The 17,867-nt window shown below is 32.9% G+C and overlaps 1 protein-coding gene across 1 annotated transcript in view; it reads right to left on the bottom strand.

Moving 5' to 3' along the window:
• Nucleotides 1-3,282: 3,282 nt before the first annotated feature.
• LOC111043435 (protein Skeletor, isoforms B/C) overlaps nt 3,283-17,867 on the bottom strand; it is a 122,790-nt gene continuing 108,205 nt past the window's right edge. Inside the window, exons 7-13 of the mRNA XM_039437165.1 lie at nt 14,065-14,243; nt 13,041-13,381; nt 12,566-12,742; nt 11,449-11,547; nt 10,767-10,922; nt 8,717-8,880; nt 3,283-7,567 (exon numbers count right to left, since the gene is read on the bottom strand). Of these exons, the coding sequence (XP_039293099.1) occupies nt 7,397-7,567; nt 8,717-8,880; nt 10,767-10,922; nt 11,449-11,547; nt 12,566-12,742; nt 13,041-13,381; nt 14,065-14,243 (1,287 nt within the window). The 3' untranslated portion in view covers nt 3,283-7,396. The remainder of the gene's footprint in view (nt 7,568-8,716; nt 8,881-10,766; nt 10,923-11,448; nt 11,548-12,565; nt 12,743-13,040; nt 13,382-14,064; nt 14,244-17,867) is intronic.

Genomic DNA, 17,867 nt, shown 5'->3' with positions numbered 1-17,867 from the left:
TATTCTTAGTTACTCTTCCTTTATTCCTTCTCTATAGCCTACGCCAATATTAATAATTAACACATACTGCGTGAATAAATAATCAAGATAATGAAATTGTAATAATAAGGTGATAATGAAATCCTATCCCAATGTGTTTGATATTTCACATAATTCATTCATTAGGGTAATTTATGATCGATCATGTATTAATAAGTTTTGTTAGCCTAGATCCTGAAGGTAAGGCCAAAAACTGCATCCACCCACAATCATTGATGATATCAAGTTTATTGTCATACCACTTACAGTCTATATTATATTAATATTATTTCCATTTATAAAAAATATTCCCAATTGAAACAATGTGGCTTCATAACTGTATACATCTTAAGTATCGTACCAATAGAATAATATACTATCAACATAAACACCAATATAATCCAAATATTATCAAAAGCCGTTGAAAGTTTAGATAAATAATGAATTTTTATTCATATAGGGCATATTAAATTATAAAAGTATATTCAATCAACCATAGAAAAAACACATAATAATGTTCGAATATGCAGTTCAAATTCCAATGAGAGTCAATAAACTCGTACATTATTGTCATATTTTTGTGACCTGATATCTGACGAGAGAAGTTTTCTGTTGTACAAAGAAAAAGAAAGTTTTATATTCAGTTCTATTTTTTAATAAACGTTTCTCCCAATAAGGGACAAATATATTGGATTCAGAACAATAATATACCATATTTCTAATCCATGTTTCCACATAAAATAAAATGAATAAAAATAAAATGAAAAATGTAAGAAACAAAACAAATTGTTTGTCATAGTATAATTTTATTTAATCGACAAACCAAATAAATTCATTTTAATAGGATGGAAGTACCATTAGAAAATCATTATCTGAATGTGAATTAACAACGAATAATTGAATCTGAACTGATAGAGTGCGTGATGTATTTATTTTTCCTTATAAGTAAATTTAAAACTATTACCTTTGTTTCAAACCGACTTATAGAATATTTGATTCGAATAATATTTTTGTTTTGCTAAATAATAACTCAATTATCTCATTACTTACAAAAAATGCGCAAACTATTTTGATCATATAATATGGCAACAATATTCTAAAGTATAACAGTACAACATAACAATTAAAAGAAGAACTTCGGTTCTTCACAATTCACAACAGTACATAACATATTAATATTAAAAATGATATTTTTGGCGCTATTATGATAAGCTACTTGTGAAAATTACCTTAACAATATTGTATAGGTACATATTTAATAATGATAATTATATTGACAGTACTCTCCCATATTTTACAAATACTAATTTACAGAGTAATAATATTCAACAAGATAAAATTTTATTTATTATTGTCAAAGAATTGCACCAATATCATTTATATTTTTGTGTACATCACATTATATTTATTGTCATCGAAAATTGCACTAATAAAATTTGTAATCTAATTGTTCAAGTTCAAGTCTAAAACATGGCGGTCTGATTTTGGTCTGAGTAATTTGAGAATAATATTTATGTGGTGTTGCATAGGAGATCTGGAAATGAAATAATTCATTCGAGTTTTTTATTTATATCGTATTTTTTCGATCTTATTTTTAAAAATGTCCATATTTTTCCACACCATAACACTCCAATCGCAAAAATTAAATGGTTGGAGATGAAAGCTTCTTTGTGAAAATCATACGAGTTTTCAATTTATTTCTAAATTCCTGAATCTCCCTCACCTTTTGTTACTGATTGTTGAGAGACAAATATTTATTTTCTACTCATTGACTCTCAAATGTTTCTAATTTCACAGAATTTCTATCTATGCCCACTTGAAAAAAGTTTGAAAATCTGGCCCTTGGTCGCACTAAAAAAGTATCAATTTAAATAAACTATGGATGCCATAACTTAGGATATTATTATATAGTCATTAGAAAAAAACTCTCACTATTATACTTGTCCAATCCAATGCCTTTCAATTTATTAGAACAACAGTAATATAAAATAGAGTTTTCCTATTCCGGTACCATAATACATTTTTGCTATTCAACGTAGACATCACAAATTCAAATTTACCTAATTATTTAAAAAATCAGCTATGTACTGTAATATACTGTCAATATAGAATTATACAGAGTGAGTGAAAAGTCCGAGAACGGCTTAATACATCATACACAATGATAATTTGATGGTGGGTGTGATTGGGGATCCTACTCAAATTGAGAAAACTACTTTATAATGACTTTAAAAATCTGGTCCGCCATCTTGGAACCGCCATATTGAATGCAACTTCATTTTTTTAAATAGGAAGGTGGTCGTGCGATACATGATTTTGATAGGGAATTTTAAGAAAAAAAGAATGGTGGAAACCGCATATTGATATCTCAAATCGTTTTGGAAATATTCACATTATTAATCAATAGGTACTATTCAAAGCAGAAAAGAGAGAAAAAAGTCTGAGAACGGCTTAGTATCTCATAAAAAGAAGTGATTCCAAGGTGGGTGAGATTAGTGATGCTACTCGAATTGAAAATACTACTTTACTATGACTTTAAAAATTTGGTCCGCCATCTTGGATCCGCCATTTTGAATGCAATTTTATTTTTTTAAATAGGAAGGTGGTCATGTGATACATGATTTCGATACGGAATTTCAAGGAAAAATGAATGGCGAAAACCGCATATCGATATCAAGAACCGTACAGCAGATATTTACATTATCAATCAGTACCATGCATATCAGAAATGAAATACATGAGTGGTATTGATTAATAATGTGAATATCTTCTAAACGGTTTGAGATATCGATGTGCGGTTTCCGCCATTAATTTTTTCTTGAAATTCCGTATTGAAATCATGTATCACATGACCACCTTCCTATTTAAAAAAATAAAAGTTGCATTCAAAATGGCAGATCCAAGATGGCGGACCAGATTTTTAAAGTCATAGTAAAGTAGTATTTTCAATTCGAGTAATCCCCAATCACACCCACCTTGAAATCACTTCTTTTTATGAGATACTAAGCTGTTCTCAGACTTTTTTCTCTTTTTTCTGCTTTGAATAATATTGATTAATAATGTGAATATTTCCGAAACGGTTTGAGATATTGATATGCGGTTTCCGCCATTCATTTTTTCTTAAAATTCCCTATCGAAATCATGTATCGCATGACCACCTTCCTATTTAAAAAAAAAAGTTGCATTCAATATGGCGGATCCAAGATGGCGGACCAGATTTTTAAAGTAATTGTAAAGTAGTTTTTTTAATTTGAGTAGGATCCTCAATCACACCCACCGTCAAATTATCATTGTGTATTATATATTAAGCCGTTCTCGGACTTTTCACCCACTCTGTATAGTTTGAGTTATTCATTTAATATAATGTACTATTTTTTTATTGTAAACTAAATCATTCAGACTTAACATCGCATCCATAAATTATCCTAGCGGTATCCAAGAAATTGAATTAACAGCAAAGGCACTCAAAGGCATTCAAGTGAACACGTTCATGAGCATTCATCGATAGAATAAGACTAGGTTGTGAAAATTGGTACTAGTAGGCTATTTCATTCATTTTGTATTGTCTTGGTAATTAATTATTGTATCTCAAAATGGCAAAGTGTTTATTTCACATATGAATTCAATCTTGGTATGTCGTATCAAAAGTATAAATTTAATAGAATAATCGTCACTTAGGCTATAGGCCCTACCAAGTGGTGTATTGTCAGTCCATCATTTATTGTCAAATCTCAATCGAATTGAATTACTCTATCAATGTCTTGAGTCTCTCACCTAATAATTTTGAATTAGCAAGAGTTTCAATACCCAAATATTATTTTGAAAAATATACCGGAAGGTATTTAGCAAAGTAGCTCATATTCTCAAATTCTCTGCCCAAAACTGAGTCTACAGCTCAATATTGTATACAGTTTTATTTTATTTCGCAGTTTTTCTCATCATGTAATAGACTTGAACAAACAATATTGCCGCAATATACAAAATTCAATACAGCTGATCTCATTTTTCTTCCTTTGTTAAAGTCTTACAGTACAGAAGAATTCCAGAGTAGTCCATACGAAGCACATCACTAGGGCTCCTTGCATTACGTTACTCATCTAAATTATTATAATCTAAACAAATAACATTGTTTTGAATATTGTAGCCTCCATCAAGACCCATTCATACTGACAAAACATTGATGCAACATAAGCTTATTATTGTTGATACCTCTGCTTCAAAAAATCAGCGTTCCCTCCTGTCAAGGAATAAGCTGCTGTCACACTAAACACGGTTTATAGTTTAATAAGTTTGGTGCGATGACTGCTGTATTCTATCACAGGTATAAGGATACTCTTAATCGTTATGAAACAGACTTCTACTAATAGGTTATGTTAAATCAAAGCTTTGCTATGAAGTTACGGTCATTCATTTGGCAATGCTTTGCCAAATTATTGTGAAAAGAATTTGCAATTTCAATTTGTTCACCACTTCAATCACTGTCCCTGGACTGCTTCAATGTAATACAGTGATAAGTTTAATGTACAGTAATGATAGCAGTGTCAATGATAAAATAATAATAAATCTATTATCCATATTGCTTACTCTATACCGGTACTGTATTTATGCAATAGAATTTCGTATAAAAAGATATCATAGTGTCGGCTCAATTCTAATAATATTTTCCTCTTGGTACAATATTAACATTTCTATAACCAAATAATTATTTATAAATCATGTACTATAATTATCGTCTATCAATTTTTTCCTACAAAGAAATCGCTGAATTGTACATAGCTATTGGGTTTCCAAGGGTGCGAATATTTTCTCCCAATATACAGTACAACCAGTTTTATAACAAAATAATAAATTAATCACTGTATTACACTTCCCAATATTTTTTCGATTAATAGTAATAATATTATTTTATGTCTATAATGCATTCAACCAAGAAGGTAGAACAAATTGAAATAACTAACTCTTTCATGATAACAATTATGCAATTCACTACTTAATTCAATAATCTTAGTCCAACTAAGCCTAATCATAGAGCAATCAGTTTTGTCTATTCCACCCTATGATATGTTTTACACTGATATTCTCAAACTTGTTTTCAATGTGTTCTGTCTGATACGTCCCATCAATACGGTTCTTCCATGAAATCTACAATCATTTCCATTCAACATTTAGGATACCTTTAGAAAAAAAATTGAGAGCACGATTCTATGAAAGAAGATGATTGAAATAAGCACGATTTGCAAGCTCTTGAATGCTAATGAGTAGCCTACTATAATAATTATAAAATGGAAATTCAAATTGATGTACTATCAACTACTCTGAATCCTTCTGCTAATTTCCTTCAAGCTATTCTCCCCGTCGTCGTCAATATATTTGCAGTCGCAGACGTCTTCAGAGTACTAAGCTGACAGTAAATAAATTTTGATTTTTGTTTTCTAATTATTTTAAATAATTTACTGAAGTGAACGAAAATATTTTCAAAAATACAATAATGTATTATATACAAGAATCTTCTAAAGTTTCTATCTAGACCTCTTTCTCATCTACAACCAAAGCCAGGAATGTCTTTGTAATATGAATGGCTCTCATTTTGCAGATACTATTGATAGATGGTTATCTGATATGCTGTTTGATTAAAATTTCTCATGTGAAACAGTTTGTTTGAGTCTTTGACAACCATCTGTGAATATAATTGAATAACTTCTCATAACCCTTTCTCCAAAAATGGTCGACAAGAATTTATGAAGATTGGATCATTTTTCACAAAGTGCTTTCATCAGAAAAACAGTGATTTCTAGTATTTTAACAAAAATTTTTAGATTTAGTGATAAAACCCTGAAAAATATGATACAGTAGTATTCCTATAAAACATACATTTCAACATCCATTTAGTATTCATTTGACATCCACAACTAATTTGACTAAGCATATAATAATATTTTCACAAGATATGCAAGTCATCTGTATTAAGCAACTCTAAATTTACAAAAGAAAGTCTTTCTGAAAACTTATAAACCTGCCTTCTTTTTATTATTGGATTCACTTGCCGGTGGCTCGGAATCAACCTTGAATCTTATGTTGCACATCATTGAATAATCAAATAGAATGTTATTATTAAAATAGAAATTGGGCCCATAGAAGTGAAAGAGAGGAATAATCTTCATTATCAACAATTCCAGCAAAATTAATGCTCAGCGGGCAACACATGATATTGTTGTAGTGATCTTATTGTATGTTATGATCTTATTGATCTTTTCTATGATGTTTTGAAATCCTTTAAGAATAAAATTTGAGAAATAGTTAGATACATGGATAATAAAGACTCAATTCCTTCACTGATAGAGTAGATTAGACAAAAACTCCTTGTTATAGAGTTGTCGAATATTATACTATTTCAAATTGTGTTATTTAAATGTGAGTTCTAATTGCACCATTCCAACTGGTCAACTCATGTTGAATATTTTATTAATAGTTAATTAGTTTTTGAGTGGCATCATACTTTCCAGAAAACAGATAACCATAACATACTTTACCAACTAAATCAAATTTGAATTCAGCAATGGAATCTTTTTTTAGACAATTTTTAGAGAAAATTTTCCAGTCTTAAGAATAATAATTGTGATAATTTTTCAACAAGTCAATAAAAATGACTTGTGATTTAGAGGATTCAAATAGAATAACTTTTGTATTGTTTATTGATAATTGAGTTATCTCAAATGTATTATTTATATTATGGGATGAATGAAGTTACACTGTGTATATTATTGTTATGACTCTCATCGTTGTACAGACTTGATAGCTGCAAGAGTGCTTGCCTACTCTCATTTTGTCTTATTGCAATTTCTAATGTTTGTTGAATACAATTTCATGTGGGTTCAGAGACTTTTCAGGGAAACCCTTCACTGTTTAGAAAACATGATGCAAGCTAAGATGATTTCAGATAGCGAGAAATGCCCTTACAATTACAGACGACCTAGTAAACTCACCATCTAGATGTAGTTAGATTCCGAACCACTAGGGCGTAGAGAAGATAAGACCATTATAAAGTAGTTTCCCACTATCGAGCAGTGCTGCAGGCACGATATTAGAGATCAAGCTTTAACTTGCAGGTTCTGAATCGTATAAAAACCCTGTAGTCATGAAACTTGAAATCTATCATAAGTTGATAAAAGATTTATTTATCATTGACTGATAAAGAATATTCATTGATCATACGTCAATAAACAATCATCAATCTTTAATGGTAGTTTGCCAAAGAGAGCAAAAAATTAATCGGAGTTTTACCTAGATCGACTTTTTACAATCTCACAAATCCGTGTTGATGCCGGATTTGATTGTAGATATCATGAACCGTGATTAGATTTGATCGAAGTAACAGAATTCACCTGGTTAACACCGATAAGAGAACTGGTATAAGTAGAACAATTATTGTTGCGGTTGAACTTGTTAATGACGACAGTGTGGACGCTGACGAACTTTTTCTGATGCTTTTGATGCTTTTACCTGGATCGACGACGTGGATTTTCCAGCCTAAGTTCGTGTGTGTGTAGCACTGCAAGAAAATTTATCAAAATTAAATTCTCATAGACTGTAAATACTTATACAATTTAGAATACATAGATAATACTCAGCCTAGTCTAGGATGCAAATAAAATAATCACTAAAGACAGAATATCAAAATTCATCGAATGAAAGCATAAAGTGAAAACTCATTTTTTTGAAGGCTGTACCTCCGTCTTCAGTCCCAACTTAACGAAAGGTTTTATAGAATAAGAAGCTACCCAATTATTGTCATTTAAGAAGCTAGTTAGGCTGCTTTCAAATAACACAGTCAGGCAGAGTGAAACCTGGTGATAGCAACGCAACGTAAACGTGAGATATTCTTTCTCAGCGAGTATAAAAAGTTGAATGTATTGTTCATATAGTGAGATGATAATATAGCAAAGAGACTACGAAGTAAGGTGTAAAGTGGAAACTAGAGTTGCTCCAGTTCTCGTTGAGATGCGATCACCGGTTGTTATTTGTGTGTTAGCAGTCCTTATTTCAGAATATGAACATTTGAAAAGGAGCAAGTATAATATAGCGATTGTGCTATTTATGAGGCTAACAGTTCAACCTGCCCGTGAGTAGCTATGACGATGCTTATACTCTGTACAAAATTACTTCTTACTTGGGATGAACATGCGCAGCAGAGAAAGAATACAGCGGGAGGGATACAGAGGCGCGATGTTGCCGTTTTGAACTTCTAGTGACTGTTCATGTGCGCATGCTACACATGCGAAGTTTCCTGTCTGAAAGCAGTCAGACGACTGACAAATTGGCAACTGTGCTTCTACCTATGACTCTCTTAATCACTGTAATTGACTAATCTCCCTCCATTTCTCTGCGCCGCATATACCCTCAAGTCAGAATTAATTTTCTGCGGACTATAGTAGTGCATCAAGAGCTATAATATATTACGGACCGTTGATTTTATACTGCATTGTTGGGGCTCCAATTGATGTAAGCCTATAGTAAGACCACAACGTAAAGCGGGACCCACCTTATAAAGGGCTTACAACGTCCAATGGCACCAACCGAGCTCAACAATTTCAAATGAGCTCTCAATTCACCTACTTGGTATGGAAGAAGTAGCAGGTTCATATCATGCTCTGCTCCAATACACAATTTCTAGATAGCAATAATTGTGGTGTGAGCTGACCTGGTAATAAAGTAGATCAGGTGTTTCAGGGGCGACCGTCCAATTAAGTACAGCCGGCTCACCCTGCACGCAGCTCAGACGCAGCGTCTTGAAGAAGTCTTCGAACGTCTCGCTCTCCGATGACATGTCTATTGTCGTGTGCGTCCACTCACAGTAGCGGCCAGCTGACATCATATCATACAATAAAAGTAGAATGAATTAAGAGAGCAAGATGAATTTATCAACAACAATGGATTAGATTGAGATTTTTCAATGTATTAATCCCCTCACTACCGGGCTGAAGTACTACTCCCTAATTAAAGGATATTGATAAATATTTTTATAGTGCTTCGAAGATATTAACCTAATGCATACTTGAGTACATAATATAATTGTATGCAAATTGAGATCGTGTAGCACATTTGAAACCACCTTACTTCTCCCATCAACTGCCCTCTCCACTGTACATGAACCATTAATTTATAACAACACTTCACTCACATGGGCTACTTTTTAACAAATTAATAAAAAAAATTATAAAAATCTTGTAGTACCCTTTATTTTTTAAAAACCTTAAAATAGTTCAACTATATAGTTGATATTTTACAATACAAGATTTTTATAATTTTGTTTATCAATTTGTTAAAAAGTAGCCCATGTGGGTGAAGTGTTTTTATAAATTAATGGTTCATGTACAGTGGAGAGGGCAGTTGATGGGAGAAGTACGGTGGTTTCAAATGTGCTACACGATCTCAATTTGCATACAATTATATTATGTATTCAAGTATGCATTAGGTTAATATCTTCGAAGCACTATAAAAAAATATTGGTAGTCGATATTCATCACCAATAGGCTAATTGAACGAACAAAGCGAAGTTCCAGTTTGGACTTGACTATTGAAACGTATAATATTATCATTTTCTCGTTCAATATTTACAACTATATTATAGTTGAACTATTTTAAAGTTTTTGAAAATAAAAGGTACTACAAGATTTTTATTAATTTTTATGAACCATTTTATTTGAGTACCCGGTATTTGTTACTTTTGAAACGTTACAGATTGTGTGATAGATGATGATACCGTGATAAAATAATGATTGGATAATTTTACCTGCAGTTGGATAGGGATATCCTTCAGCGTCATAGTTGACCCCAGCGAAGACGCGTTGTCGCTTCTGTTCAGCCTCGGTGCGTTGGCCGAATCCCCCCTCAGAGCTGTCTGTGATGTAGAAAGGATGGTATCTGGCCTGGTTTGTATGATCATTCCCTGATGAAACAATCATTATAAGTTTTAAAAGTCACCCAAGTTGCTTTCGAACTAAAAAATTGAAACAGTAAACTATTAATTCGTTTCGTTTAAATGAAAATGATAATATAAAAAAGAAGAAAAAACGTCCTCAAATTTGTCTGTGATGGAAAAGATTGAATCTGGCTTGGTTCGTGTGATCATTTCCGGAAAATTCAGAAAACCAGTAGAAACAGGTCTTCTTCTCTACACACTCCAATTGCTCTATACAAAACTGTAGATGCCTTTTTGAATTTGATTAGAAATTTTAGATGCTCTTTTTTGTAAGTTACCTGACATACTATTATCAGTAATTTTCGGTTAAAACAATAAAAAAACATGAATAAATTATTCAACTGATAACAGAAGGTATAATAACTGATAACAAGTTATGAAGCATCTTTCCAGTCCTATTGATGGATGTCAATTTTAACACCAGCTACTACTTCTTTTCCGTCTAAAACAAGGTTCAACAATCACATGGAACTATTAATTATTGAAAGTGTTACCTCCTTCCACGAAGAATGTGTAGGTTTGTCCTCTCTCGACGTAAATTTCGGGAATCATTAAGTCGTTTATCCACCACGATATTCCCCAGATGGATGTCCTAACAAATATTATAGTTGAACTATTTTAAAGTTTTTGAAAATAAAGGGTTCTACAAGATTTTTATTAATTTTTATGAACCATTTTATTTGAGTACCCGGTATTTGTACTTCTGAAACGTTACAGATTGTGTGATAGATGATGATACCGTGATAAAATAATGATTGGATAATTTTACCTGCAGTTGGATAGGGATATCCTTCAGCGTCATAGTTGACCCCAGCGAAGACGCGTTGTCGCTTCTGTTCAGCCTCGGTGCGTTGGCCGAATCCCCCCTCAGAGCTGTCTGTGATGTAGAAAGGATGGTATCTGGCCTGGTTTGTATGATCATTCCCTGATGAAACAATCATTATAAGTTTTAAAAGTCACCCAAGTTGCTTTCGAACTAAAAAATTGAAACAGTAAACTATTAATTCGTTTCGTTTAAATGAAAATGATAATATAAAAAAGAAGAAAAAACGTCCTCATATTTGTCTGTGATGGAAACGATTGAATCTGGCTTGGTTCGTGTGATCATTTCCGGAAAATTCAGAAAACCAGTAGAAACAGGTCTTCTTCTCTACACACTCCAATTGCTCTATACAAAACTGTAGATGCCTTTTTGAATTTGATTAGAAATTTTAGATGCTCTTTTTTGTAAGTTACCTGACATACTATTATCAGTAATTTTCGGTTAAAACAATCAAAAAACATGAATAATTATTCAACTGATAACAGAAGGTATACTAACTGATAACAAGTTATGAAGCATCTTTCCAGTCCTATTGATGGATGTCAATTTTAACACCAGCTACTACTTCTTTTCCGTCTAAAACAAGGTTCAACAATCACATGGAACTATTAATTATTGAAAGTGTTACCTCCTTCCACGAAGAATGTGTAGGTTTGTCCTCTCTCGACGTAAATTTCGGGAATCATTAAGTCGTTTATCCACCACGATATTCCCCAGGATGGATGTCCTAACAAATATTATATAGTTATTGAACAAATCAAATAATTATTCAATATCATGTTACTGAATTATAATAACAGAATATCTCACTCTATAATTATCTTATTCTATTTTCCCAACATTAGCTCACTCTAAATACCCCCCACTCTATAATTCATTTTTTTTTTAGTCCACTAGTGATTGATAATGGTGAAAGCTCCAAAAGTACAACTCTATCAATTTTTCTATGAATAACTGTGACTGTGACAATTGCAAGCTGTTTCATTGAATACAATAATTGAGTTTATACAATAAAATATGATTATAATATCTATGGTACCATAACTCTGCATCGTTCAAAGAAGTATCGTTAAATAATAGAGATTTCCCCTTCAATGTGTTTCCCCTTCATGTATTAGAAAAAATCGAATGAATATCACAATATGAACGGCAATGATTGTATTATAGAAGTATTAGTATAAAAGTAGAGTCAATATGATATCATGGAAGAAAGTATTTCCTTTTTAAAGCTCCAATATCATGTAGATAATTAAAAAATATTAGAGTGGTTTTGAAATATTCAGGATACTTAAGATACCTTTGTACTTATTAAAATTTGAATACAGAGTAAAATAAGTTTGCAAAAAATTGGTGACTTTGATAAATAATATCAGAAATTACATTTTTTACAATAAGTACGTAGCACGTTGCAAATCTCAGTTCATGATATAAGCAGTTGCTTTCAACCTATCAGAATAGTGAGCACGAATTTAACACACATTAAGAAATATCAAAACTTTTAGAATTTAGATGATTCAAACAGTATTCAGACGCTGGAGCCATCTCTGCTTCCAGGAGAACACATAGTGACGTGAACCGTGTGCACACATCAACAGGTTCAAGAAAGGAAGTGGCCAAACCTTTTAGAAGAGTGCCCCATGGATAATGTACATGTTTCCGGTAGCCTGCCACTAGTAATATTAGAAATCGGGGAAAACAGGCGTTATTCAGATCACATAGAGTTTTTCTTGATAATTGGAGCGTACCTGTGATTGGTGTATAGCCTTTCTTTCCACCGGTTGGTCCAATCCTGGCGGAAAACACATTCTCCATGGAGATAATTTTCGGCTTCCAGGGCACGACATTCTCTTCGGGAGCCAGATCGTATAGGCTGCTGGGGCAGTTATGGTCATGATGCACGCTGAAGTCAATCCTCATATCGTCTAAAAATTGAATAGTTCGGTTTATCAACATACGAGATAATAATTATGTACTTGAATGCTTTATGGTTCAAATTTTTTTTCTGACTTGTTCTCATATATATGTTCACACTTTTTCAATCTGAATCTAATTGAAGAGTGGAACTAACTTTCGAGCTAGTTACTGTACTTTGGAAATAGCTCATAATATTTGAAGTAAAAAATTCTAGCAAATGACTTTGGTGTTTTAGCTACACATTTCTAAAACTCAACCGATTACCAAAATCAAAAAAAGCATGATTTCATGATAGAAAAGACTGACCAGTAGTCTTATCAGGTATGGCATGCGCATTGGCCTCTTTGCGGGAGTTGAGCGGCCCAATGGCGGCGATGACGCTGACTTCTCCGCGCGCCGGAATGGGTCTGTCCATGATTGGCTCGTTGGTCTGCAGCAGACGCCGGTAGACGACGGTGGTGACGCCGTTGCGGCGGTCGCCCTTCTCCGTGATGACGTCGTTGCGACCTCCGATGCGGGCATCCGGGCAGACGCCTCCCGATCCGTCGCACTGTGCCGTCGACGACATGTAGTAGTCTACCGCGTGGTACGTGTGGTTGTCGCTGTCCATGTACGCCACCACTATGTCACCGCCTACCATTGTCGCTCTGCCGGTCCAACAAAGTCGGTTAAAAGTGGCATTGGAATTATACGATAGATGAAATACTCACTGCATTTTGTTAAAAGTTGAACATAAATTGAATATTGAACATAACAATAACAAATTGAAATAGAGATATGGCTTCGAACCTATTTCAAGCAGACAAATTTTATGACTTCAGCTTGGGAAACAGATGTCAATTTCCGATTTCAAAAAACAGATGATTGGAATGATTGGTTCCAACATGTGAATAGAGATCGGAAATGTGATGTGTGGAGATCGGATTCCTAAGCAGTGCTTATTGTATCAACCAGTTGGGAAACGAGATAGAGGACGTCCAAGAAAAAGATGGTCCGATTATAGAGACTAAGAGCAGGACCTCTTAAATACCGAGGTATTTAGGAGGTCCTGCTTGAGGTTCGGAACAGGCAATGATGCCTTAACCGTGAAAGGAAGAAGAAGAAGAAACAGATAGATTAAAAAATGACAAAACTTGGAAAATTATCCTAAACGATTGAATATTCTGATTTTAAATCTAAATATTTTTCAAAATATTCTTTTCTGGTATGTTATTACTTCTAACCCTGCTTGTTTAAAATAAGACAAGATTAAGACAAGATAAGTTAAATTAAGACAAGATTGGTGCATGAAAAATATTTTGTAGTGAGATGTTAGAATATGATAGATCACCTTCCATTGTCGCCGCTGAGACCGAAGGCCATATACTGGTCCTCCCTGATTCTTGCAGACAGTGCAATCATAACGTAGTCGCCCATGATCTCCCACTGCACCTGCAGGCGCTCATCCAGCATCTCGCGACAGTTGGACATCGAGAAGCCCACGATATCGGTGGCTGGCGTTGAACTCGTCTGCACAACAAACATATTCTCCAATTATTTGATTACAATTCGAGTTTACATACCAGCATCAGTTCATTAAGATAGCCCTGAACTTTATTCAATGAGGCGAGACTGTAGGTTGAAATTAAATGATTTGGGATTCTCCCTCATAATTCAATTTCAATTGAAGTATAAATAATGTTTTGTTCAGCAGCTTATTAAGATGACTTTCATTTTGATTAAATCATATAATTATAATGGGAATACAAATAAATTGTATTTGATTAATCTATCAATTAGCTTTAACAAATTCATTTTGACTGGGGCCTGTTTAATCCATGGAATGAAGAACATGAAATTTTCAACTGTATCAAAATTTAATGTGCACACACTGGTATAGCACCATTTCATGAGATACACGTCTTTCCAAATTTTTCTAGTATGTAGACATAATATTACCGTGGACTAATTCAGTTTTGTAAGACTTCTAATAATTTTTACAGGCCTCAGACCGTAGATTACAAATAGAGATTCTGTGAATAATAATGGTTAATGATTTATTGGGTATTTTATCACTATATTTCACTTCAAATGCCTATAATTAACAACGGATTAGTGCTGTTGAGAATCTAGTAGCCTCTTATGTTCGTGTTATATGTAGCCTCTATGCCTCTTATGTAGTATGCCTCTTATGTAGCCTATTATCAACAATCTGCGAGAGAATTATTTTATCCAGGATCCTTTTGGTGCTGGAATGTAAATAGCTCACACAATGGACTAGCATTCTATAGTGCACTACAGTACGCAATTATTCTTCTACATGACTATAGTGTGTTGCCAGCTTATTCTTATGAGCTTATTGTAAGTTCCTAAGAAGAACGGAACAGGTTCCAAAGTTATCAACATACAGTAAAATTATTAACATTAATTTGAATATGATGTTTTACCATCTATCTCCAGATTTAAAATCGAGTTAAAATTGTGGGCTTTCATCATAACCTTTGAGTGCAGCTATAACCAAATTTTATTAAAAATATGGAGCTTCTCATGTGATTTCGAAATGAGTTGTCTCTTCCACTTAAACTCACCACTAATAGAACTGATTTCAAATACAAAAAAATACTTCAAATTCCCGCTACTTTCATTAGATTTGAGTCTGAAACTTGTAGAAAAGTTGCATTGAATAATTATTAGAACAGTGATCAATATTGAAGCAAATGGTTTTGAATCAGAAACCATACACATCTCAATTTACTTATCCCAATCACTGAATAGTAACGAAGTTATTCGCTTTCTACTCAAAATATTTTACTATAATACTATTGAACACTATTTTACTTACCGGATTATACCACCATGGAGGCTGCATGGAATAACCAAAAATATTTTTTAAAACGAATCACATCTAATAAATTGAAAAACGATTTTTTTCTCGGTAAACCCATTTTCAACAGATTTAAATAAATTCCATCAATACTCTTCTCGTAACACGTAGAGAGTCATTTTACCATTTTTTTTTAATCAGTAAATGTGATCTAAAGCAGTCTGATTTATTATATTTTCAATGTAACAGTCAGAAAAACTGTCTTAGCAACCTTATTGTTGCATGAAATTGGATACAAGGAGCTCTACATGAATTTGTTGAATATATTTCAAAGAAATCGATATTCTGTCCAATCAAAATGTCTAACTACAATTCATTTTTACCAAATGAATTTTTCAATTAGAATAAGAACTGCTCCAATTAATTTAAAAATATTTGATAGAATTTGAAAATTCAAATATCAACAATATGTAATAGAAATCGATCAAATCTTCGAATGTAAACAATTATACCAATATAGAGGTTGTAATGTCAGTTAGGTAGCTCAGATCTATCAGATCATAACTATCAAATTTTAGATGTTAACCCTTTCTATCCCACTGTTGTTCCTGAACAACATGACTTTCTATGATGTCTATTGGATCAGTGATTGAATGAATCTGCCATCTACTGGCCTTGTTTGAAAGCTACATTAGTCTAGTTTAGTATTATACCACTAGAGAGCACTCAAATGCAGTCTAATTTCTGAAAAAGCAGCTGTCATATCCAATTGTACCACACTTCAATGTGACAATTTTCTTCGGTTCGGTTTTAATTTTTTTATAAAATTCTAAAGAACTGAAAATAAGATAAAAAATATCCATATAATTGTTTATTATTTCATGATGAAATATCAGTCATAGGAATAGAAACTTGAACAAAAATATCATTTATATTCAAAATTTTATGTCTGTTGTTTTAGAACAACATTGGGCCGTTAGAGGAGTCACATGTGAGGAGACTTTGAGGTTATGTTATTGTGTTTCTCTCAGTTTTCAAACGCGTTCGTGGAGTTATTGTTTATTGAATTATTGTGGATGATTGTTTTTGTTATAATGTACAAAATCTTGGATAATGAAGATTTAGACAACTCATGAATCTTCCTGAAGATGAGTTGAATAGTTTTTTAGAAATCAAGATACCGGACAGTAATATTATTGCTGATCCTCTACAAGAGAATGTACAGGTGAGATTCTCTCCAATTTATTTTCAATAGTCTGTTTTACCTGTGCAATCTAAATCATTACCTGAGTCAGCAGTCCTGTATTACAGGACTCATTGGTATGAAAGCAAATAGCCTAAAGCTACGTTTACACTATATGTAGTTGTACACTATAGTACATTATACATTACATTATAGTAGTGTACACTATATGTAGCTGGGGAGCTATATGAAATTTGAGCTACATATAGCTCTGCTATAAGGAGATCTATGCAAATTTCATGTAGCAGAGCTACATATAGTTTGGAATAAACCACTATTCACTGCTTAGTTATTCCAACCAGATGCCAAAGAAAAATGTAGTTCTTGCAGCAGCCACTGCTTTCGGCGAAGCTACTGTGATGCTTTCAGCACAGAGAAGAGAGAGAAGATATTGGATAATTTTGTAAATCTTGGATAGCTCATTTTCTGCTATATAGCTGAGAAAATAGGCTCAACTGCTATATAGCATATCTCCAAAGTCACTCTTTGAACTTGTAGCAGAGCTTTATAGCTGAGCTACATGTAGCTCTGCTACATAGTGTAACCTAGCTTCATAATTCCCTTTTTCTCCAGACACTGGAAGAAATATTGGGCACGAACATGGGTATTTGCAAAACAAGGACGTTGCAAGCTGTGTAAGACTGGTACACCAAGGTGTAATGCACAAAATGTGGAGTACGTCTTTGCTCAGTCCCAAACAGAATGTGCTTCAATGATTACCATAGATAAAATAAAAAAATCCAATAGGCTACAAGGAACAACTTGTTCTATACAAAAATAGTAAATATGATAAAGTAGTAGATGTAGTAAAGTAGTAAATTTATAATATGATAAACCCCAATTTCCAGTTTTTAGTTTGTTTCATATTATGTAAGTATGTATCAGTTAGATATGAACATAATAAATAAGTTAGTAACCAAAATATAGTTTTAAAAAAGTAGGAAATTTATGATATTTAGAACCTTATTTTCAGTTTCAATTTCACGTTTTTATATTATGTAAATATGTATCAGTTATGAATATAATAAATAAGTTAGTCACCAAAATCTGGTTCTGTGTATCACATTTTTGAGAATCCATTTTACTA

The sequence above is a fragment of the Nilaparvata lugens genome, chromosome 1 (assembly GCF_014356525.2).
Source record: "Nilaparvata lugens isolate BPH chromosome 1, ASM1435652v1, whole genome shotgun sequence".
NCBI lineage: Eukaryota > Metazoa > Arthropoda > Insecta > Hemiptera > Delphacidae > Nilaparvata > Nilaparvata lugens.
Note: the sequence above shows the minus strand (reverse complement) of the source record. Positions and strands in the feature narration are given on the sequence as shown.